The sequence below is a fragment of the Podarcis raffonei genome, chromosome 15 (genome assembly GCF_027172205.1).
Source record: "Podarcis raffonei isolate rPodRaf1 chromosome 15, rPodRaf1.pri, whole genome shotgun sequence".
Classification (NCBI taxonomy): domain Eukaryota; kingdom Metazoa; phylum Chordata; class Lepidosauria; order Squamata; family Lacertidae; genus Podarcis; species Podarcis raffonei.
This window is the reverse complement of record NC_070616.1, coordinates 5,109,179-5,133,196: the sequence shown is the minus strand read 5'-3', so window position 1 is coordinate 5,133,196 and position 24,018 is coordinate 5,109,179. Positions and strand designations below refer to the sequence as shown.

General features: G+C 42.2%; 1 protein-coding gene and 1 long non-coding RNA gene across 8 annotated transcripts in view; one reads left to right on the top strand and one right to left on the bottom strand.

The window, feature by feature from the left end:
- The window catches only part of TBX4 (T-box transcription factor 4), a 100,158-nt gene that overhangs the window by 62,097 nt on the left and 14,043 nt on the right, over window positions 1–24,018 (top strand). For 6 of the 7 annotated variants that reach the window (XM_053367678.1, XM_053367680.1, XM_053367683.1 and 3 more), the window contains 3 exons: window positions 7,570–7,689; window positions 10,322–10,469; window positions 23,001–23,153. In XM_053367678.1, the coding sequence (XP_053223653.1) occupies window positions 7,570–7,689; window positions 10,322–10,469; window positions 23,001–23,153 (421 nt within the window). Of the gene's footprint in view, window positions 1–6,223; window positions 6,338–7,569; window positions 7,690–10,321; window positions 10,470–23,000; window positions 23,154–24,018 lie in introns of those variants that run through there. The other variant, XM_053367684.1, reaches the window with a different exon arrangement.
- On the bottom strand, window positions 708–6,110 carry LOC128403068 (uncharacterized). Its single transcript, XR_008327856.1, has 2 exons — window positions 5,971–6,110; window positions 708–821 (listed from the first exon to the last, which is right to left on the bottom strand). It is a non-coding gene; the product is annotated as an uncharacterized LOC128403068 (long non-coding RNA).

Here is a 24,018-nt window from a genome sequence, read left to right as displayed (position 1 = left end):
CTCGCTTCCTTCCCTGAGTTACCAGCAGTGACCTCTGTGCATTGGGAATAATAATAATAATCATAATAAATTTATACCCCACCCATCTGGCTGGGTTTCCCCAGCCACCTGAGAAGCCAGGTGAACAATGCCCCCCTCCATCCAGTTCTGCCCTGCTGAGTTCTACTGCTAAACCATGGGCAAAACTAGGCTTTATTTCTGTTAAGTTGTGGGCAAACATATCAGACGACACAGCGATTCTTCCAAAGCAGCTCTTTATTTGTAAGCTGGAACAGAACTAAACTGAGGAGCTCAGTCAGCCTGCTTATATAGAGCTCCACTAGAATGCAACAGTAACCATTTTCTGTAACTAGCCAATCACTGAACGTCACTTTCGATCCTTCATTTGCATACAAACTATCCAATCACTGAACGTCACTTTCGATCCTTCATTTGCATAACTATCTATAGTATCCCCCTGCTGACCCAGGGTGAGAACTTTAGTACATAACAATTTCACCCTGGTCAAAGACCCAGTTTGCCACCCACCCTGTGCATTTATGTACACACACACACACACACACACGCCGGGAGTCTCAATGACGCCCCTCTGGAGGCTTCACTCGGGGCAAAAAAACCTGGCTAGCCCCCCTGTAGCTACGGCTCTAACTAAACAATATTTCAACATTCTGGGTTTCTTTTGGGTCATATTAAATGGCACTCTGAAATGAAGTGAAGCATAACGGGCTTTATTTGACTCTTTTGAGCTGAGAATTGTCTTCTAGATCATAAGCGGTTGGACTTTAGTCTTTGCTTTTTCTTAGAATCTGAAGGTCCATCAGCTGTAACAAAGTGCAAAAAAGTGGCTTAAACAGATGGGTGAACATAGAATTAGGCAGTGGTTTCTGTTCCAACATGTGTTTGTCACAACAAGCACTGTTTCCATTTTACTGCAGTTTGCTTTCTGCCTAGTACTATGTTATTCTTTTCGCTGTCTGCTGTATGACAAAGAACATAACTATTTATGTAGCTTACAACCATTTCAATGTAAAGGAAATGTCAAAACAATGTTTTAAAAAATCACCAATCAGGTATTGTTTGTGTACCTAACCCCCCACTCTCAACGATGTGAACAAATACTGATCACATTTGCTTGACTAATTTCCTTACCTGCACCAAATTCTACTTCCCTTTCCATTGGAATTCTCCAACACCTGTACCTCCTATGGTGGGGACACTGGAAGAAGCTACTCTGAAGGGATCTCAGGATTCTCTGCGAAGAACCATAGATCAGTGGGAGAGCACATGCTTTGCATGTGGAAGGTCCCAGGTTCAGTCCCTGGCATCTCCAGGTCCTATCTGGAACCCTCAAGAGCTGATGCTACTCATTGTAGACAACACTGAGCTAAATGGGCCAATGGGGCCAACTCTCTATATCACAGCTTCCTGTATTAAAGCAACCCTTAGTGCAAAACTCCAGGGACAGGAATCTTGTTTTATTTTCAGGAGACAAGTGGTAACTTGGTGGTAGAGCATCTGCTATGCATGCAGAAGTTTCCAAATTCAATCTTGCCTGGAACCCTGGAGGGATGCTGCCAGTCAGTGTAGACAATACTGAGCTAGGTGGACCAATGGTCTGACTAGGTATAAGCCAGCTCGCAATTTTCCTGAGAGGCTGTTGCCCAGTTCCCACATACAAGCACACCTGCTTTCTAAGTCCTGATGCTCTTTCTGCCAATACAAGTTGGTTGGGATGAGGGATTCTGCCACTTCCGTCATTGGCACTGCTGCTGACTCACTGGTTGGGGATGTTGTCCAAAACAAGCCAGAAATCCCTAGCCAAAAAGTCTAACACACATTCCTACCTCCCCTACCAGATAAACTCTGTGATTCAAAGGCTGATCAATCTCTGGATGGACTTTTTGGCTTTATGTCAATAACCGCCAAACACAGCCAGGAACTGTGGGACTGCTAGAAGGAATAAAAAAAAAGAGGTTGATTTTTAAATAAATACAAATCCCCTAAGTGGTTTCTCTTCTAACAGTTAATTTAAAAGCCATTTGTGACTATCCAAATGTGCCCAGGACAAACTGAACTGAGGAGGGATCACTTCATTATCAGACCTAATAAGTCACTCTCACTTCATCGCTTAGCTATTTTAGCCCTGGCCTTTTTCTTAATTTTCTTTGTACTTGGCCACCAGCAGTGCCGTGTTCTATGCAGGGCTGCCAAAGTGATCTGATTGCATAGAAAGACAGTCCAGAAACTACAGCAACCTTCTCCAACCCAGTGTCCTCCAGATGCTGTTAGACTACAACTCCCAGCAGCCAGCATGGCCAACAGTCAGGGATGATGGGAGCTGTAGTCCAAGAACATCTGTGAGGTGCCAAGTTGGGGACGGTTAATCTACATCATGCAATAGGCTCATTGGGAGCTATTTGAAGAGCAGTGGTGGTGTGGCATGGATTCAGTCTTTTCCTCCAAATTAGAATATATAGTCCTCTATTTGACATCTCAGGGGTGGGGGATCTGCAGCTCTCCAGATGTTGCTAGATGCCATCTCCCATCAACCCCAGTCACAGTCTTAAGAAAATAAGAAAAGACTGCTGGATCAACAATGAAGGCAGAACATAGTCATCATGGCTAGTAGACACCAATAGCCCTCTCCTCCATTAATTTTGTCAAATCCTCTTTTAAAGCCATCTATGTTGGTGGCTATCAGACAGCCCATTGGAAGGTGGCCACCATATTTTCTGAGGAACATTGCCCTTATTACCCATTTCTAGTACAATGTTTTAATGTGCAAAAACACCCCCCCTGCAAACAAAGGCCATGTAAGACCAGTCAGCCCTTCTCCTGCCCTAAAATTTATCCAGAATACTTCGGAGCTCACAGGGGTTCCCCACTGAGGAAATCAACATAGAAAGTAAGTCAATGATTTGACTTGGTAATCTATTTGTTTCCTCTGCTTACAAAACTCCCATTTCTCTGTATACTGATGGAAGAGAACATAGTTAGTGGGGTGGTGGGTTTTTCTGTCTCCCTTCTTTAGAATGTCAAGGCCAGCTGGAGAACTTTGGATGTGACAGTTCCTCTCCATGCTGACATTTCATGGGGTTGGCGTGTAACAGCTGTCTCCTTCCCCAACTAATAAAGGAAGATGTGCATCTCAACATAGTCTAGCTCCATGAAGCCCAGGTGTGTAGTTTCTGATATAGAGAGATATCTATTTATATTGGGGGGGGGGGGCTGCCAGTGCTATAGCCTGACTGAAAACTCACCTGCAAACCTTTGGAGCTGTTCTGTTCCCGCCCCCCGCTCATAAGCTAGGGTGAAAGATTTAAGCTGTGGTGTCAACGTGGGAGGGGGCAACTACCACAAAACTTCCCAGTTATTACTGAGTGAGCTCAGTCTGCTTTTCCCTTCCTTTGGCCAAAATGTGGTTTGTACGGAATGGGGGAGAAATTTGCTTTATCCTTCTTTTAATGTGAAACTGCGGCTTAGTCATGCTGGCCACATGACCCGGAAGCTGTCTGCGGACAAATGCTGGCTCCCTCGGCCAGTAAAGCGAGATGAGCGCCGCAACCCCAGAGTCGTCCGCGACTGGACTTAACTGTCAGGGGTCCCTTTACCTTTACCATATCCACACTTCCTGAATCAAAACAATTGATGATAACAGGACAGCATCCCCCCAGTTACCTGATAGAAGTAGTACTAGAATATAAAAAATATCATAGTGAACCAAGGAAGCTGCCATATAGCAAGTCAGCCAATTGGTCCATTTGGGTCAGTCTTGTCTACCACTGACTGGCAGCAGCTCTCCAGGATTTCAGGAAGGGAGTCTCTCTTCCAGCCCTACCTGGAGATGCCATGGAATTCAGTCTGCATGCAAGGCTGGTGCTCTATCACAGAGCTATGGCCCTTCACTGATTTTCCTCAGCAGACTGAGTTAGGAGGTGCTGAGCAGGCCCTGTGGTACATCCAGCTGGTATAATTCCTTTTAATTCCTTGCTGCTACCCGCTCACTGCTTTGTCTGACACCTGCTCACTTCACTCTCCAACAAATGCTGCCATGGAGCATCAGCAGTCCCAGCACGCGCTGTGTCAGTGTAGCAATGGGTGGACATGCACATGTGACGTCTGCTGGGCTGTGGGATCCTGAGCTGGCTGCCACTCTGTCTCTGGGGCCTTTCCCAATATCCCAGTCTCTGTGGCACATTGGGAGAAAGCAGTGAGGCCAAAACAAGGCAGGCCCAGCCAGTCCAGCAGCCACCAAGCCTCTTCATCCCTGTTCAGGAAATATGGGAATGGGAATGGGGCCGGGAGCTGGGGTGTTTCTAGCCCTCCCTCCATCATAATTTCCCCAAAGATAGAGCCAGACCCTCCAAGTGTCCCTATTTCCCAGGGACACCCCTGATTTAGAGAAGCTGTCCCAGTTTCTGATTTGATCCTGGAATGCCCCACTTTTCCTTAGGATGTCCCTATTTTGGTTGGAGAAATGTTGGAGGGCATGGAGTTATCCAACCCCTGAGCCGTCTGAAAGCAATCCTGTATAGGGAAGTGGTTTTTTAAAATGTTTTATATCTTTTTATATATATTGGAAGTTGCCCAGAGTGGTTGGGGCAACCCAGTAAAATGTGTGGGGTATAAATAGTAAAATTATCATTATGGAATGGGACATCCCTATTTTCATTGGGGAAATGTTGGAGGGTATGTAGAGCTGCCTTTGCCTTTTCTATTCCCTGTCTCTGTGCCATTCAAGAAGCCAGATAACCACTTGCTAGCTGAGAAAACTGGAGAATGTCTTCTATTATTATAGTCCACTGCTTCAAAGGACATGCACCAGTTTGGCCTGGGTGTGCAAGTTTTGGATGCTGCCAACCACAATTGGGTCGGATAGTTGCCCAGTTATCTCATTCCGCCTGCGCTTTCCTTTGTATGTTTCAATCAAAAAAGAGAAACATCTCACAAATTCAGTTTCTATCCAATTTTGATGACTACATTGCTACAACCTACTGGGGAGGTGAGATAGGCAGGGCTTTTGATCCATAGTGTCTGTTCCCACACAAATATATAAAACACACATACATACTATATTGCCCAAGCTTTTGATTGAAAGCCCCAGCAGTTGCCAAGAGGTTGAGAAATACATTTTCATTAAGAAAATTTAACTGACAAGTCGCTGGCATGGTGCTTGCAGGCACAAAAAATGCAACAGCTAATAATCATGATGAAATGTCAATGCACGGCCAGAATTTTTCCTTTTTTTAAAAAAGCTTCATACCCAGGGCTTTTTCCTGGAAAAGGGTGCAGAAAATTGGCAAGATCCAGTGGCTCGTTGACCCAGCTTGATTTGTGAAGCCAAATGCTACCAAAGGCAGTTACAGAGTAGGTTGCAACTTAAGCAACACCTAAGATCAGATGTGAGTTCTAATTTGTTATCCTTTCAAAGAATTTCGGCTGTATATATTATGGTAGGGGCTTCACTGCACTCTATTTATTTTAGAGGGCTATTCTAAAGAACATTATAAACTCTGACTTGTCTACTCTATATGAATTCCATATGCTAAAGCTTAATTTTAAATGCCATTAAAAAGCACTTAACATTTACAGTATATCAGATCTCTGTTCCTTTAGCAGCTTGGATGTGCTACAGTTTGGAAAACGTTCGGTAGGCAAAAGACAAAAAAGAGCCCTTTAGAAGTTGGGCTCATAAATATCCTAGTAGAATCTTCCAGTGCTGTGTTTAAAATTATACTGAACAAACTTCTAAATACCCAACTTTTTTCCCCCTTTTTAACCCCTGTTCATTTTTGGGTATACAGTAAGCTTTTTTTAAGGCCTAATTTAAAACAAAACAAAAATAAAATAAACCTTGGCTTTAAAATTAGATTCTTTCTGTAGCATTTCTCTCATCTCCCTCTAAAAAGTGTGAATTAGTCTGTATATTTGCAAACTGAAATATGCTACTGTATTTATACAGGTGCTTACCTGTGTCCCAAGGTTAAGAGAAGGGCACAGCTTATGAACAGAAATCAAAGATGGCTGGGGTTTTTTTTTTGTTGTTTTTTGGTAAACCGCCCCCTTTTGAGCTCAAACTAATTACATGGTAAACACCTGGAATTTATGCAAGGGTGTTAGAAAGAGCTGATTCAAAGGTCTTCTAAAAGGAACCCATTTTGTGGATTTTTGCCCAAGCGGTTACAAAATGGCTGCTCTGACGACAAGGATCGTTCACCCCACAGACAGAGACTGTTCTTCTGTCACCAGGACTTGTCTTTCTTTCTTGTTCATTTACTAATACAAATCTCTATTTATGAGGAGGATAAGACTATCAAGCCCAATGGTGTTGTGACAAGTACCCCACTGCCATCTTTTTTGAGGAGGAATTTGAGAAGAAGCTGCGGGAAATGTTTTATTTTTCTTAGATGGAGAACTGAGGGAAAAGGGATATGTTGAGGGAGAATTTTACACCGTTTCTGTCAACCAGTTTCTGGTTTAGAGAGCACTTGGCGGGGGGCGGGGTAGTGTATTTGATAATACCACATTTCCCCAAGTCTCTGAATCTCGCATAGAAATGTTTTCAAAATGCTCCTAGAGTGCTTCATGGGAAATTATTGCAGAGATATATATGACTGCAAAACACTATGTAATAACAGTACTCAGCTTTTATATAACCAGGGCCGGTACTGCCACTAGGCAGAGTGGAGCAGCTGCCTCAGGCTAATGATTTGGGGGTTTCATAAGATGACAGCAAATTGTTAGTTGCTCACTTTATTATTGTATTTTTACTCCCAGAGAAAATTCTCAGTCTCAGGTGCCAAAATAGCTTGGCTGGCTGTAGGTACTCTGTGCACATTAACCAGGTGTCATCTTGCTGTCCTGTACCAAACAGCAACATAAACGAGTCAGTTGATTGTGAATAAATTTTCTTGGACTGGTTGCAGGAAAATTTCTTGTTGGGTGCAAAATAAAACACTGACGGGGTGCAGGGAGCAGGCTAGTTTCTCACATAGGCAAAATGAAAAGAATACTGCCTTGTATCTCAGGTTCTACAAATGCTAGAAACTATGATGCTGGATTGAAATTGAGTGGTTTCTAGCTGTAATGGTATAAAGGAATATGAAAAAAATGATTGGATAGAAAACAAGGTGTTATTATAAGCTGTAATGCTTTAAGTTAAGGATTTGCTGAACAAATAATTTGAAATGGTATACAAGAAGGGGAGGCATGAGGAGGTCAGAGAAATATGTTATTGAAAATTATGTATTATGAACTATATGGTTTTTTTTAATTTTTTTGTTTGTTTTTTGTTTACATAAAAAATTGAAAACTTTAATAAATATCTTTTTTAAAAAATACAAATGCTAGAAACTTACTCTTTTTTGTGGGGGGGGTGTTAAAATTGGGAATCTAGGGATTATGATTCATCCACACACACACAAACACACACACAGTGAAAATATGTATGCATTCCTCAGTACTGCCTGGAGTAGGCTTATAGGGTATTCTTGTTTGCTTCTCAATTTGGCCCCTGTCTTCTGACCTAATGTCTATTTTTGTTTGTTTGCTTTGTGTCCTTTCTGTAAGGAGGATGTTTCCAAGTTACAAAGTGAAAGTCACTGGGATGAACCCCAAGACCAAGTACATCTTGTTGATTGATATTGTTCCTGCAGACGATCACCGGTACAAATTCTGCGACAACAAATGGTACGTCTTGAAATTACACAATTAAAATCACCCCAGCAGATCTAGAGTTGCAGCCTCATCCGGATGGTAGTTCAGTTTTGGTGGTGTAGCTTGCAACAGGAAGAGCAGGAAATGTCTTTGGCAAAGCAATCTTTACTTACCTTTTCATCCCTAAGCACCTTGACACTCTCATTTTTGGGAACTTGTAACCTGCACAGCCTCTACTTGGCTTTGCAGATGGGGGCAGGTTTGAGGCAGACTTCCCCTATATATGGAACAAGTATTGGAAACATCAAAACACGGCTCCTTGTACTTTGAATTAGAGCATTGTGGCTGTATTCTGGACACCATTAATGCATTATGTGTTGTTCTGTGCCAAACTTTACACACCCACTGAAAACTTTCTAAGCAAGCAATTAAGACTTTCTCTTCCCACAATTGCTAACAGATATCTGATTTTAACTTTTTATATGGCTTTTATTGTATGGTTTTATAAACGTTTGCTGTAAACTGTTTTGATTTTTAAAAAATGAAATATATTTATATATATTTCTAAATAAGTTGTTTTTAAGTGGAGCAAGCAAAAGTGTGTTGGTTTAAATGCTCAGGGATGCCCTGCCTGTGTAAACAAGGACTGCTTTCAGTTCAATAACACTGATTGGGAAGCTGCTTCAGATATCCCAGGTACTGTGAGCAACTAGTAAACAACGGTAGCTGCTTATTCCTGAGGCTTGCAGACTTGGTCGCTGCAAAGTGGCCTTGTGCAAAAATGTTTATAATCATCAAGTAGATGCTATTCACTATTATTCATTGGTGTACTTAGGATTTTGCACTTTCAAAGGTTAAAAAAAGTTATGTCTACAACATGTAATTTAAAGCACATTTCTTTCTGCAAATGAATCCTGGGAACTGTAGGTTTGCTAAGGGTGCTGGGAATTGCAGCTCTGTGGGGATTCTTTGGAGGAAAGCCCTGTGCTTTAAATGTATTGGTGTGGATGTGACCCAAGCTCCCTGTCCTTACAATCTCAGTGTTGACAGTGAGGAAAAACAACAGATGGAAGAGCTAAATGACAAATGACAAATGGGAGTGACAGTTTTTGTTTCAGCTGGGGTTACAATTTGGGATAAGGATTACGGAGTTAAGTCAAGGACGTCACCATAAAGTTTTGAGAGAGGATATGAAGGAAGGTGAGGGGTGTGTGCATGAGATGTATATCTCCAGACTACATCTCTTAATTGTGGGAGCTTTGAGTGTTTAATTCTTAACCCACATTCTCCTTCCACAGTCTCCTTAGTATTGGGAAGGTGCCCACTGAACACTTCTTATGACCCAAGGTGTGTGTGTGTGTGTGTGTTTGTAGCCATTGCTTCTTACTGTGAACTGTGGGTTGCAGCTGCTAGGACAGTGAATAGTCTTTCCCAATTCTACCTAGAGACACAGTGGATTGAACCCAGGCCCTTCTGTATGCACACCAGGTGCTTCCTCTAAAAATAGAGTTCTCATTTGTCAAGGTTCTGTTTTAAGGGCTGATTTAAATAGCAACATAGGAAACTGTCTTATACTGCATTAGACCATTGGTCAGTCTACCTCATTATTGCCTACACTGGCTGGCAGTAGCTCTCCAGGCATTTTGGGTAGGAGGTACTTCCTCAACCGTACCTCAAAATGCCAGGGATGTGCTCTACCACTGAGCTACAGCTGGTGGCAGACAGTGAATGCTCATCTTGTTGGTTCAGTGAGAAAACTAGGGTGGTGAAAGGGAGGGAAAGTCTTTTGTAGCAACCTGGGTTTTCAACTAAGCTGGAACTCTTGCTCCCCAAATGAATTGTGGGAGTACAGTCTATTTCACTGGACCAGATCAACAGTACTAAGGAAGCCTAAGAGATGGCAGATGGAAAGGCGAACGTGCTCAGGGCTTCATCTGAGGTCCAGCTCTGGAATATAATTTCCAGTGCCAAAGCAGAGCTCCGGAAGTCGTGAAGTAAAAATGGAAAAACACAGTGATGGTCTCCATCAAATCTCACAATTCCACCTCCCACCTTGTAAGCAAAGCTTCTCAAGCTTTCAGAAAGCACTGGGGGGTATTCAACAAAGTTTTACTCAGGGTAGACTCATTTAAATTAATGAACATATCTAAATTGGGTCCATTAATTTCAATATGTCTGAGAAAAACTTTGTTGAATACCACCGTGAATGTGTGTGTGTCTGCAAACCATCCTTGGACTTATCTGAAGGATGGTAAATTTAAAGTAAAGAAATCCAGTTCAGAATATCAGTTGGGTGAACTATGGAAGCAAAGAGCAGAGACCTTTTCATACTACCCGCAAGGCTGTTTAAAAATCTTTAGGTTAAATTTGTTGATGTTGCTCTCTCTAAAAATAAAGCATACAATAAAAATACAAGGCTCGCATTTCATGGCTGGTGTTTGGTAGTTGAAAAACAAAGTGGTTTTTTTTGTCTTTTATCTGCTGTATTTACTTCACAATCCATCAGATTTCTGCTCTGTTCTTCATTCATTTAGAAACCTTTTATGGTTATGATTTTGTAGCTGTCCTTGAATGGCTGGAGACGTTGGGCAAAACATATCGTACTGAATTAAATATATAAATGAACACCATAAAACTAACCTTTCTGCGTTTGCTCCCCTCGCAGGATGGTGGCAGGTAAGGCTGAGCCTGCGATGCCTGGGCGATTGTATGTCCACCCAGATTCACCTGCCACAGGAGCCCACTGGATGCGCCAGCTGGTGTCATTTCAGAAGCTAAAGCTCACCAACAACCACCTGGATCCCTTTGGACATGTAAGAGAAATGACTATATATTATTACCGATGATGTTTAGGCTGTCAAAAGATTCCATCTGGGAAGTTGCGTAAAACTTGTTGTAGCAAAAACAGCAAAGGGTGTTTGGGAACCTTGAAGATTAACAAATTCATTTTTGCATAAATTTTGGATGGAGTGGAGTCCAGTTCTTATGCCATAATAAACTGGTTAGTTTTAAGGTGCCTCAAGAGCCTTTGATGTTTTAGGACTACAACTCCTATCAACCCCAGCCAGCTGCAGGTCCCACTCATGCCAATGGTTCTTGTGCAGAATCTCTAACTCCAGGTTGAGCTTCCAGCATAACTCTACACACTCTTGTCACTGGCACCCAGAATCTGCATAGCCTTATAGTTTTGATATTTGTGCCAGACATTTTTTTGTGAGTGTTGTCTTTGATTTCCGGCAGCAGAGGATTCAAGCGTGGCCACATGTGAGCATCAGATACTCTTTCTTAAGTATCTCAACATTTTTCATTGGTTGCTGACACTGTGTTGTCTGTTTATCCATTCATATTTGCATATTTCTCTTGGGCTTTGACTCATTCTGCAGTTTCCTGTTTTCAGCCAACTGAAATCTTTGATGTATAATACTTTGTAGTGTGCTCAGAACTGATGGTGTAAGTCAATCAACCCCCCCCCCCGGGTGTTCAGAAGATTTATACACAATATACAGGGTATTTTTTATTTGGAAAATATTCATGTGCAGAGACTGGAAAAGGATGTGACCAGTGGTTTTTATAAGTGCAGAACCTTCTCCAAGGCACAGCAGTGGGCCAATACATTGCTTACTTATTGGTATATCATTGCAAAGGGTACATCTAACTAGTGTTAAAGTGCATATGGGAGCATAAGAGTATAAAGGGGTCTATGCAATTCTTAGCAGCAGGATATTAACTCAGTTACTTTCCCTATATTTACATTTTTAAGAGTTATTTTCTTTCTTCCTCTTTACCTACCATTACCTGAGCTGCTAATATACCACTATTTATGTTGGTTCAGTGTGAATGTTCATTTTGGCCACAACCAAACAGGATGTTTTTTGTTGGCATTGGAACCTGGATGGCTTGAGCTTCCTGGTATTTTGTTGTTGCGTGGGATATAAAGTTTTCGACACAGGCATTCCCATTTTCCACTTTCTGCATTCAAGCATAACTGATTCAGAGTTGCATTTTGCAAACTGCTCTGACTCTTGCCTTATTGACAAAAAGGTATGCGATGGAGTGATCTTGCCTGTAGCTTTCCCCTTGAAAATTCACCAGTCAAACATGGTTTTTAAAGCTCTGAGTGGGTCAGAGTCCAAGTTGCCGCAGAGCTGCCTCCTCCAATGCCAGTAGACAAACTGGCTATGGAAGGCCCTCCCCCTGGAGTGATGTCTGTCCTCCTTGTTTGTTTCTGTCTATCCAACTCTATATGGTTTGATACTGTGTTGTCTAATACCTAACAGCAGTGAGCAATTATGTATCTTTATGGATATACAGTGGTACCTCGGGTTACATACGTTTCAGGTTACATACACTTCAGGTTACAGACTCCGCTAACCCAGAAATGTTACATCGGGTTAAGAACTTTGCTTCAGGATGAGAACAAAAATCGTGCTCCAGCGGTGCGGCAGCAGCAGGAGGCCCCATTAGCTAAAGTGGTGCTTCAGGTTAAGAACAGTTTCAGGTTAAGAACAGACCTCCAGAACGAATTAAGTTCTTAACCCGAGGTACCACTGTATTTTATTGTTTTATCTTTGCTGTGCATCACCCTGAGCACCTTCTGGAGGAAGGGCAATTCATAAGTGTAATAAATAATAAAATCAAATTTGCATGCATGAGCAGCTTCCAACATAGGCTGCTATTCCTCCTTAGACGTAACTGTGTTTAAAGCTGTGCTCTGTACACGATACATACATGAATAAGCCATATTATACTGGTCTGTGAAACCTTTGTTAAAATGCATTATAGCCAGGGACAGGTTTTGGAAGATTCTTGGATGAGACACTCTCCTGGTGATGCTTGCTTAATTTGTCCCACGCCTGGAACAGAAATCAATTCAGTAAATATGATTGGTATTCATTGCTTCTGTTGCTTTCAGCCTGCAAATGATACATGATTACACCTGCCCATCCCCGTTTACATTGTGTTTCTTTTTCATTGAAATGAATGGGCTGGAATAATGTAATAACAACATAACTTACATCATTAATCACATAAATGATGAAAGTTACGTAATTTCAAAACTGAAACGAATAAAGTAGTTTATGGCAGAAAACAAACTGCAGCAGGTATCGGAAGAAGTGTGCATGCACACGAAAGCTTATACCCAGAACAAACTTAGTTGGTCTCTAAGATGCTACTGGACAATGATTTTTTTATTTATTTCGACTGCAGCAGAAGACAATTATTGCCATTGGTAATATTCCATCCATTTGCCATTTGGGCAGATTGAGGTGCTTCTTTTCTGATGGTGGAGCTTCTCTCTGTTGCTGGGTGTAGGGACACTTCTGTCCCCTCCCTCCATCTGCCCCAGCAGGGCAGATTGGGAGTTTGGAATGCTCCGTTAATGAATAATCTGTGGATGACTTCATTATGCCTCCTCTTGCTGAGAAGAGTGTGGTCTTTTCCATCTGATGTGAACCTCGTAGGCTTCATTCATCCTGACCTGGGTCTTTTTCTTGGAATAACCGAGATTCTCAAGAAGCTAAAACAATTTTTGCGTGTGCCTTAAAAAAGGAAAAGAAAAAGCACTACAGTAGGAGAAGCCAACACTCTTCAGTGGCAGATAGTTGAAGAGGCATTTATCAGCCTCTAAATGTTAGACATCCTCTTAAGCCACATCTACTTAAAAGCAAAATCCCTCCTCTTGGGGTAAGACATTAATTTATGTATTTCAAAATCTTTACATGCGCGGAGATAATCAGCCTGACAAAAAACCCTGATTTATGCGTGCGTCCTGAGGGTGGCTAGGGATATAACAAGCTTAACTATTTTGACAGATATTTGGGCTTTGGATGATTCCCTTCTTTTCTTTCTTTGGAAGGGGAAAAAGGGGAAGCCTTTTTGAAACATACACAAGTCAAAAATGCTGACACGACCAAAATGTATTCATTAATAATGCCAGATTTATTTAAGCTGCTGTGGATCCAACTACTGCTGGAAAGTGATACTCCATCCTTCACAGTGCCATTGGAAGGGAAATTCAATTAATACTATTGCACATACATTGCCCGTCAAGAAAGATTCATCTATGAATATAATGTCTTCAAAACGTGCAAAATAAGTTTGTACATGCAGTAGGCTGGGGAGGGCATTAATGATGTCATCTATTAGAACTGTGATATGTTTTTATAGGGGTACTCATTCATGAAAGGAATTCCAGTGTCAGGAAGCTGTAGATGTATAGGATATGGTTAGAACAGAGAGGTTGGGAGATGCCTTGGCCAATCAAAAGACAGGACTTGCCAACCAGCACAGTCTTGGAGAGACCAGCTGCAGTTCGTAAAGCACTTCTGGAGCAATGAATTTCTAGATCACTCAAGCAAGTGGGCCAGATAATAACCTACAGGGGAATGGGCACAAAGTTGTTGAGGGTTGGCAGAAGGTAAATTCCCATCAGCTGGTAAATTGTCGCATCATTTGCAGTAGATTGGCAAGGGTTTCTAGATGGTGGGCTTTGGAGTTCTAGTAAAAATCTGAAGTAGACCCCAACACCTGCCCAATGCCCTGTTATCAGTTCTGACCCCCCGCCCCCCGCATCCATTGTTGACTTGGAAATTGCAGGTCTTGGCAGATCACGTATTTATTTTTCCACTTGTTGTAACAACTCTAGGTGCTTTATGATTTTTACTTGTATCTTTATTGCTGCTTTTATTTTTTATGTTGTATTTTATTGTACTGTTACAATTAGAAATCTATGAAATTCAAATTGTCACACAATAAAATACTATATATAAAGATAGTTGTTATATATTCTATTACAATCTGATTTCCATATAATTCAAATTCCATTGCAATAAAACACAAGAAACAAAAGAAGCAACAAAAATACAAAAAAGTTTCAATCTGAATGTTTAGTATGATGGGTGTGCCATCTCCTGTCTTCAGCTACAAATTCACACACACACTGCAGAGCATGTGAATGTAGTTCGTGGACCCCTGTTGGTTTGCAGACCACAATTTAGGAGCTCCTTCCCCCCATGTCCAACTTCAGGACATCTAATGCACTGTCTCTGGCTGTGTCCATTCCACAGAGAAAGGAGGAACCCCCAATATCAACTGCTGTCATGCTTTGGAGTGACTCATTGCCTCCTTGCAGAATCAAGGTCTCTGGGGAATGAGGCAATGCTAGAGTCCAAGCCAAGGTGCTTAATGAGAGGGAATGCAAAGTATCCCTAGTGGAGAAACCAAGCCAATGTCAATTCCAGGAATGAAATTGGAGCAGTTTAGGCAAAAAGGAGGCGGCAGCAGCAACAGTGGAGCTGAAGGAACATAGAAAGCTGCCTTAGTCCAACCAATTTGTTCATCTAGTTCAGTACTGTCTACGTTGATTGGTAATCAGTTCTCCAGGGTTTCAGACGGGGGCATTCCCAGGCTTATCTGAAGATACCAGGGATTGAATCAAGGGCCTTCAGCATGCAAATTACAGTATGCGTGCTATCCTTGAGCTACAGCTCTTACCAAAATGTGGCAGAGCCAGGAAGCAAGGCAAGAAGAAGAGTGGGCTTGGAGTCGTGTCACACAGAAAGTGTGTCACTGCATGGTCAAATCTATCCACAGGAAGAGGAAATCTTTAAAAGCAGCAGCATGCAAGGGAAGGAACTGATCCTGGGTAGAGGAAAGCATGCAGGAGGCTGCTGATGTATGCCAGCTTATTCTTTTCTCTAGTTAAGTCCCACAGCTAGCTACTGGGAAATACACTGTTTTTAGGAAAATGACAAAGAACTTTGTGGCAACTCAGATTTATTATGGCATAAGCATTTGTGGACCAGACCCTTCATCACAGTGACAATTCCTTTAAAGCAAAATAGTTACAGTGACTGATTAACAAGCCAGCAAGAACATTTTGCTCTCTGGAAAGGAAGATTCTTGATCCAAGATATGATGGTGCTTCTCCCCGCCTCTTGGGCATTTGGTCAAAATTGGAACAGTTGGCTTCTGGGGCCCATATGTATCTGTCTACAAAGAGGCAGTTCTTCTCCCAGTTGATGTACTTGATATAAAACAAAATGTACAGCTCATATTTCCTTCCACTGCCCAAAATGAGGAAATGGAGTAATTCAGTTGACTCATTAGCCCAAATGTTTGAAAAGAAAGTAAAAGACAGAGAGCATGTTCAAGAGGGATTATACTTCAGTTATATGATTCCTTGGGAGAAGCTATTAAAATTGTGGGGCTGGCACACCACTGTCTGTTGTTTTGTATTAAATGGGTGATTGTCATGGCAACTTTTGCAGTGTGTGACACCTGATCTCCTTTGGAGAACCAAGGAACTCTCTTAAAACAGCTCCCAATTTATTTATTTATTTGCTCACGGGTCAACATATTATGCATTGATTTCAGGGAAAGTTCGCATTACACAGAGCAAAGTGGTCTGATCAAACGTTATGAATACTTAACGTTAAGAAGCCACATCTCTTTCAAATTCAAAAACGTTTATCATTCTTAAGAAATCCAAAGCAATGCTTTTAAAAAACAAGAAAACAATTACCATATGGGCTTCTATCCTGCCTTTCCAATGCCTTATCAAGTTAGTAGTCTGTATGGCGCTATAAATGTAAGCAAGACTGTGTGTTCCCAAAGGTACATATCTAGTGCTAGGGAGCTGAACTGGTATATAACTCTGAAAAATATATATAGATTGATATTGGTTAAATATATGTTTGGAGAGGGGATATGTTGCAGGGAGGGAGGGGACGAAGGTGTTTTATAAGTGGCAGTACATTTTGAAGTTAACGGTTAACTTTAAACTGCTGTAGTTTGTAGAAGGAACTCAAGTAACAAAACATATGCCTTAAAAAAGAGAAAATAGACAAATGTTTATGGGGTGAAAGAGCCAAGGGCCAATTCTCATGTATTGGAATAACTCCTAATTCGATGTTTTCTGATCATGTAAAACCGCTATTGAGGGAATGCCCATTTTAGGGTTCAGGTGCTTAACAAAAACAAATCTCTACCTCCCTGCAGATGGAAAGCTGTATATCAGGGTTTTAACCAAACTTTCATGACATCCTAACTTTCCAGGTGCAAATGTTATTCTGGGGGAACGCTGGAACAATTTGCTCTCTAAAATACTACAGTCTGTGAAGGACTGCACTGGGACCCTAGGGTGATGGGTGGGTGGGAAAGAAAGAATAAAAATGCTATTTTGCGCTACATCCCAACTAATGCAAGGCCCTTTGATGCGCTTTACTTAGCATCACCAGTGGAATTTGAATTGAGTTCATTTCATTGATAGTACATATGATTCAAGCTTTGTTTTCTTACAAAAGAAGAGTTCCAAGAGTCACCTTTGTCTACTAAGGGCCTTATTGCGTGGCGAGTTCCCGCCCCCCCAGTGGAAATAATGACACATGACACAATTATTAAGGTTAATGGGCTAAATAAGGCCACAACTTTATTGGTTACAGGTGATGAGCGGTATTGGCTTAGGCATTGGTCCTAACTAACTATATCCGACTTCAGCCCGTCTGCTTGAAGTCCGGGAAGGGTTAACCACCAGTAGGGGGACTCCTGCTGATGCACATCAACTAAGTACTCCCCCCAGGGTCACTGATTGGGGGTGTGCCTTAGGCCCTCACCTCCCCAGGCTTCAGACAGGGCCACGCCTCCTGGAATCCTTTATCGGACTACCCTTCAATATGTGGGGCAGGTGATGGCACTACCTCCCCTCTTCCATCTACAGAACAATACCAATGCCTAACCGCCAATACCAAGAAAGTTGTGATGATTTGCTACGAGGTAGGCGAAAACCAAGTGGCTGGTGCCAATTTGACAAGTGGGAAAATTCCTACCAGGCCCCTCAACAGCGACCAACCAAGGTCCATAGCAAGGTCAAGGAATGAAAACCTTATAGCGTGGGGGAAACCGGAACAGCTGGCAGGCGGCAAAGAGGGAGATCCCCGGCCGCTTCCTGCCTTAAATAGGGCAGGCCACGCCCCCATAGCCAGCCAATTGGCTGGCCAGGGGATGACATGGCCGGGAATCCCCCCCCCAATCACGCGGGGTGGTGCCGTGAAGCCACAACCCCACCTCCTCTGTAGGGCGGAAGTGGCTTAATTGGAACAGGAACTTAGTCCAGGGGCCAGCAACCTGGCACCCAATGGCCTACACAGCCCCCTCCCTTGTCTCTCTCCATGACTGAAATTACGCTTGAAATAAGTGACTAGGGTGGTAGTGTGTGCTTGGTTGTGGTTTGTGTGTAGCAGCACCCATAGTTGCTCGAAATATGCTCGAAATACGTTGCAAATGTGCTTGAAATACGTTGTGTTGTTGATATTCTTACTACTACAGTACTACTATTACTACTACTAATTTTATTATTTATAGGTAGCCCACCTGGCTGGATTTCCCCAGCCACTCTGGGCAGTTTACAGCATATTTTAGAAGCATTTGTTGGGAAGTAGCTTATAAATCCTTAAATAAAGCTCATCCACATTTCCGTTTGCCCCATGATTTCCAGGCATGAGTCTAGAGGTTTTTCTTTCATACTGCCACTTCCCTCAGGAACACCCACAGTTCACTGCTGAATCACAACAAACATCAACCCACAGAAAACCCAATTGACGTTCGTTCCAATTGAGTAGTAAACAGCAGGTTTCCCCAGAGAAAGTGGCAAGACAAAGGAAAATCTTATTGGACTAGAAATCACGGGACAATGGAAATATGGATGAGCCCAGAATCACTGTGGAATCTGTACGAAAAATCTGAACATTCATTCTGCACAGGCTTCTGAGTGCCTGTCATGACGCAAACTTATACCCCACCTGACAGTTTCTAATAACCAAATGGTGTGCACTTTACTTGCTGAAACAAAGCTTCTGTTCATATGGGTATTATTTACACCAAACAACGAGCTCCTCTCACGATGTGTGGAAGTATTCCCTTTTTCAGAGCCAAACCTTTAATTTTCAAATCGGAGCATAGCTAATTGGGGGTTTGAATCCTAAATGCAAGGCTGGAACTCTCTGGCCATAGGACCCCACCAGCTTATAGGGGAAGGTAATGCAAAATTGTACAACCAGGCCAGGAAATGGGTCATGGGGGTAGGGATGGGCAAATCTGTCAGTTTTGGTTCCTGTTTCTAATTTTTCCAGTAACTTCATTTTCCTAGATGGCTGGATCAGTTTGCATTTTTCTAAAAAGTCCTAATAAAAACTCATCAAAATTTTGGTGTGTAATTCTCCTAGTAAACACATTTTTGTTTGATATTTTCACCAATATATGCATTTATGCACACTTTGCCACAGCATGTGCATTTTTGTACACATTACTTGGCTGGAGAACTGCACTGCAAAATTTTGAAAAGTGATTTTTGAAAGAAGGCTGTGTTTCAGTTTCTTGCTTTAGAAAGTCTGGATATAGCTGGTTTGTCTTTTAAATGTGAACAGAACTAGACTTCTCTCTCATCCCTAAATGCGAGCGTTTGTATATTTGCAGGCTCATATTGCATCTACCTATCAGTACCACTAAGTGCCTGCATAAATCTTGGCTGCATTACACAGGAGCTAAATAGGAGATGTTTTGTGTGCTCAACACCAGGATGTTTGTTGTGGTATCAAAGTCACCGTTTGAAGATAGATTTTCAGATGTCCTCCAGTGACATAATTGCTACTATATTGGCTAGTCCCCCACTGCCAAAGCAACTTTGTGGTTGCTGTTTTAACTGCAGTTCAAAATTCAAACTCACAACTAAATGCATTCCCTACCTGAGTATGAAAATGCTGCAGGTGACTAATGATCAGTGGGAGGGGAGGCTGCTTGAGCTCCAGGTGTGCTCATAATACTTGGACTGAAATCTAACCAGCGTATCTTTGGCAGGCTCATGCCCTAAATTTTGATGGGCAGGGGGCAGTATTAGGAGAGGGGCTTATAGCAAACAGTATTTATTAGAATGAATGTGAAAAGTGGCCCGTGCAGAACTATTCAAAACCAAGTTTATTTCAATGCCACGTTTATTTCTCTGTTCATGTTTTTCCTGTGGCATATCCTACCACATTTAGTTTTAAGAGGCTACATAGGAAGCTCCTTATACTGAGTCAGACCATTTGTTCATCTACCTCAGTACTGTCTGCTCTGACTGGCAGTGGTTCTCCAGTATTCCAGATAGGTAGATTCTGGCCCCACCTGGAGATGTCAGGGATTGAACCTGGGGCCTTCTGAATGAAAAGCATGTGCTCTACCACTGAGCCACGGCTCTTCCCCAAGTTTGATTCACTTTATTTATTAAATGTATAAGTTTTCATGGTCGGCAGGCTGCATGCGAAGCCGCTGCCTTTTATTTGCGTCATTCTGTGCAGTCAGCTCCCCTCGTGCACCAGGCACTCCATCCCTCGTCAGCCATGAAATTCCTCCAAGTGCTGTAGGGAGGGCAGAGATGCAGGACTCCAGAGGCACGCTGGGGCAGCTTAACGACTAATGGAGTGTGCGCCCTTTGCAAAGCTCCCGCCAACTGGCTCCAACCCAAAACTTTTTTTTTTACGGGTCACAGTTGTACCTTTTGGAGTCTCTGTAAAATATCCCTTTCAGCTGGAACACCATCTCAGCAATACTGATTCTAGGCAGGCAGCCTGGGCTGCTGTTTCATATGCCCCCCCCCTCCCTGTTTGCTTCTAAAAAACACTTTCTTTGTGTTTAAGAAAGTAGTGCAGTCCAGCTGATGAGATTCAATTGGAGATATTGAAAGCGGATTAAAGCATTAAACCCAAATGGGAGCTGGGCGCCTCAACTCTCTTGGTATGCTTTGGAGCTCCTGGAACTACTTCTGCTCCTGGAACATCTACATGTTACGAATAACAGTGGAGCGAGTGGGGAGGGGTGCAAAATTATGGCCTGTTTTAATAGAGCTTTTGGTGAAGGGAAGGTGCTTTACTTTGATCTGTGTTTTTTGTCTTTCTTTTTAAGCGACAAGAGATTGATGGAATCTCCATATCCTAGAGGTTACCAGACCATGGACAACATAATTTTGGCTATCCCTGACTTAGGAGTTAGGAGATAAGAATAAACTGCAACATTTTGCTGCAGCAGGTCCCACTATTTGCTGTTAGTAAATAACGCCATTACAACTTGAAAATCTCAGTAAATATATTTTAAATTCTCATGAACAATAGAAGTATAATTAACTAACTTCCCAAATTAACTACTGTGATTACTGTTTTTGGAGTTAATTTAAAAATCTCCTCAGTGTAACTTCTGGAGCTGTCCTCCGGTGGTTTGATATCACAGGGCAAGCCAAGTGAAATATATTTTAATAACGGCCTTAATAAAGCAGCCTTCCCCTCTTCCTTGGTCAAAGCTCTGTAGCCAGGCAGCAGCCAAATAGTTAAAAGAGAACCCCATACAAAGCTGATAAAATGCCACGCTGCTTTCTCATTCCTCCTCAGGGAGAAGAGGGGAAGGCTGATCTGGAAAATGTCATCAATAAAAACTACATTTAAATGGTATATCATGCAGCTGGCTACTGTGGGCAGAATTATATGCAGTCAGACCAAAAGGGCCTTAAAAGAACTGATCCTGCCATAATGGTGCCGCTTGACCCATCTAGAAAAGAATAGGCTTCTGTTTTCCAGCCCCAGCCCCACTTTCCATCAGCATCAAGATTGTGAACATGGCTAAACGGAAGTGGAGGGGCCTCGATCAGGTTGCTGGATGCTCTTTCTGCCTAGATACCATTAATGTGCAATGATTCTCCCCATTTCCTCTCCCCAGAACACTCTAGGGGGTGTGGGCCTCTGCAAGTGGGAGGCAGGGAGAGAAGGGGGCAGCCCCCCTCTTCCCATATGAACCATAATCTCCAGATCCCCAGCTTTCCATAAAAAAGAGAGTAAATTTCTAGCATTTGCAGAACCTGAGATATGAGGCATAATTTACAGGCACTATTATTTTCAGTTTTGGGGGTGAGAAACTGCTCTATTTTACTTTGTCCTCCCCCCAGGCAGAAATTCCTGTGGATGTCCATGGCTATGGGGTCCTTATGAATATATGCAACTGTACCTTGTATGTACATATGCATATGTGTGTGTGTGTATCTGCCTGTCTATCTTTAAATATACTATATGGTGATGGGCAAATGAGTCTATTTCTTGTCTACTTCACTTTTGTATTTGTTTCTTACAATATTTATATGCAGTTTGAGGCAACCTGGCAGCCCTGCAAGCTTAACTTGCCACCCTATGTCTCAGGACCTAAGTAGGAGACTCAGCAACCCTTTTCCATCCAACTCTTTCCCATCTAACATGAGTAAAAAGCTACACTGGGCAATACTAACTCTCTCCTCTAATGAAAACAGACCCATGCAGAGGATGCCTTTGGCCTTCCATCATTCAGTGAAAGTGGGAATAGAACAGCTGGTATTGCTGTACCGTCAAGTGATGGGGGAACCTCTTGCAATGAGTGGATGAACTGCCTTAATACTGCAAAAGGGTGGGGCGCCCCCCAGCCTCTCTGCTTGCTGTTGGCTAAGAAATTAGGGGAAAAGGTGAGGAATGTTTCTGTGAAGGGAAAGAAAAATGAGCAAGAGAATGAACAGGCACAGGATGAGGCAGTGCTTTTTTTCTAAAAAAATGTTTAGGGGTACTTTCATTTTGACTTAAGAAAATCACCATTTTATAGTTCAAATTGAGGGAAATAAGTACAAAAGCACAAAGTTGCACAAAATGTTTAGGGGTATGCGTACCCTGCATACCTCCAGAAAAAAGCCACTGGGATGAGGAGTGGCAAAGGTAAAATGAATACACTGATTTGTGATTGGAACTGTTTGCATTGCTTGACTGCTTCATCAATTGCCACATAATTCCTTGGTCCATTCCTGGGCCTAATTCAAAGTGTTAGTTTTGATTTTTGAAAAAACTCTTAATGACTTGGGAGCTCAGTGCTTTAAGAAATGACCTATCTCCACATGCCCTTGTCTATAGGCAAAGACTTTCAGCTGGTGCTCTTCTCTGGGTTCTGTAGTCTGAAGGGGTTTATGCTGCTTTTAGAGTTTGTTCCTCTTATTTTTATGTTTGTCTAAATTGGTTTATTGGGTTTTATCAATCAGAATTTGTTTGAAAGGCATGGTTTAAAAATATGCTATTGATGAAATAAATAAATTGGAAGCAACCAGATACGTTTGTTTGGCTTCAGGTCTCAAGAGTTACATCATTTTTTTTTACTCACACACAGGAATGCAGACTCCTTCCTACTTGAAATCAAAGCCAAAATTCATCACAATGTTTTAAATGCCTTTCCCTGCTCCTATAATGCACTCCAGTTGAATACACTTTGTTGTACAGTATTCCTAATGAGTTCCCTTCTTGTTTTCCTTTCCTCAGATCATTCTTAATTCTATGCACAAATACCAGCCAAGGCTGCACATTGTGAAAGCAGATGAGAACAACGCATTTGGCTCCAAGAACACAGCTTTCTGCACTCACGTGTTTCCAGAAACATCCTTTATATCCGTGACATCCTATCAGAACCACAAGGTTTGTGCCACCGTGGCTCAAAATGTCATTTTGTTTTGTGAATTTGGTGATATGTTTGGGGTGGTGGCAGCAGCAGGTGCAGCTTAGACCTTTGTAAAAGAAACTCCACCAAAGTAGCATTTTTCCTTTGCTTGTCCTGATGAGAACTTTACTGCTCAGACAGAGAAGTTTTAGTACTATGAGACAAGTAACCTTCTCTCGTCACTTTCTTCACACTGTGACTGGATCATTCCTACCTAATGGTTGGTAGTTCACACTTATACTTTAATTATATTGATTCCTTCTTTCTATTCTTCCGGTGTGCCTGTAATAACTGCATTGCTCAAGGGTTCCAGTCTTCTACAGGTTTTGTAGATTCGAGAAAACTTTGGGACATTATTAGGTGGTTAATATCCAATTCAGTTTTACTTAGTGTAGACCTACTGAAATGAAGGAACCTAATTTGGGCACATTCATTAATTTCAGTGGCTCTACTTTGAATAAAACTTAGTTGAATACCACCCAATGTTTCATTTGGGTCACACAGGTCCCGTCCCCCCCCGATTTGAAATGAAGAGAGCTTCGTTAAGTTCTTTCTTTATGTTGTAAAAAAAAGGAGCAGCATTGCTAAGGTCTTGGGTTTGTGGGATTGTGGTGCATTGGGGCAGCTCCAAACCTCTGCGTTAAATGGAATATGTGCACCATTGTAGTCATTACGGATGATACTCCGCCTTGCAGGCAGGTTCTCATTATAGGCTGATTTCCTGTAATAGTGTGTAGGTCAGGGATGCGCATTTTGTGGCCTTCCAGATGGTGCTAGACACCATCTCCAGACTTTGGCCATGCTAGGAGTTGAGAGTCCAATAACTTCTGGAGTGTGGCAGGT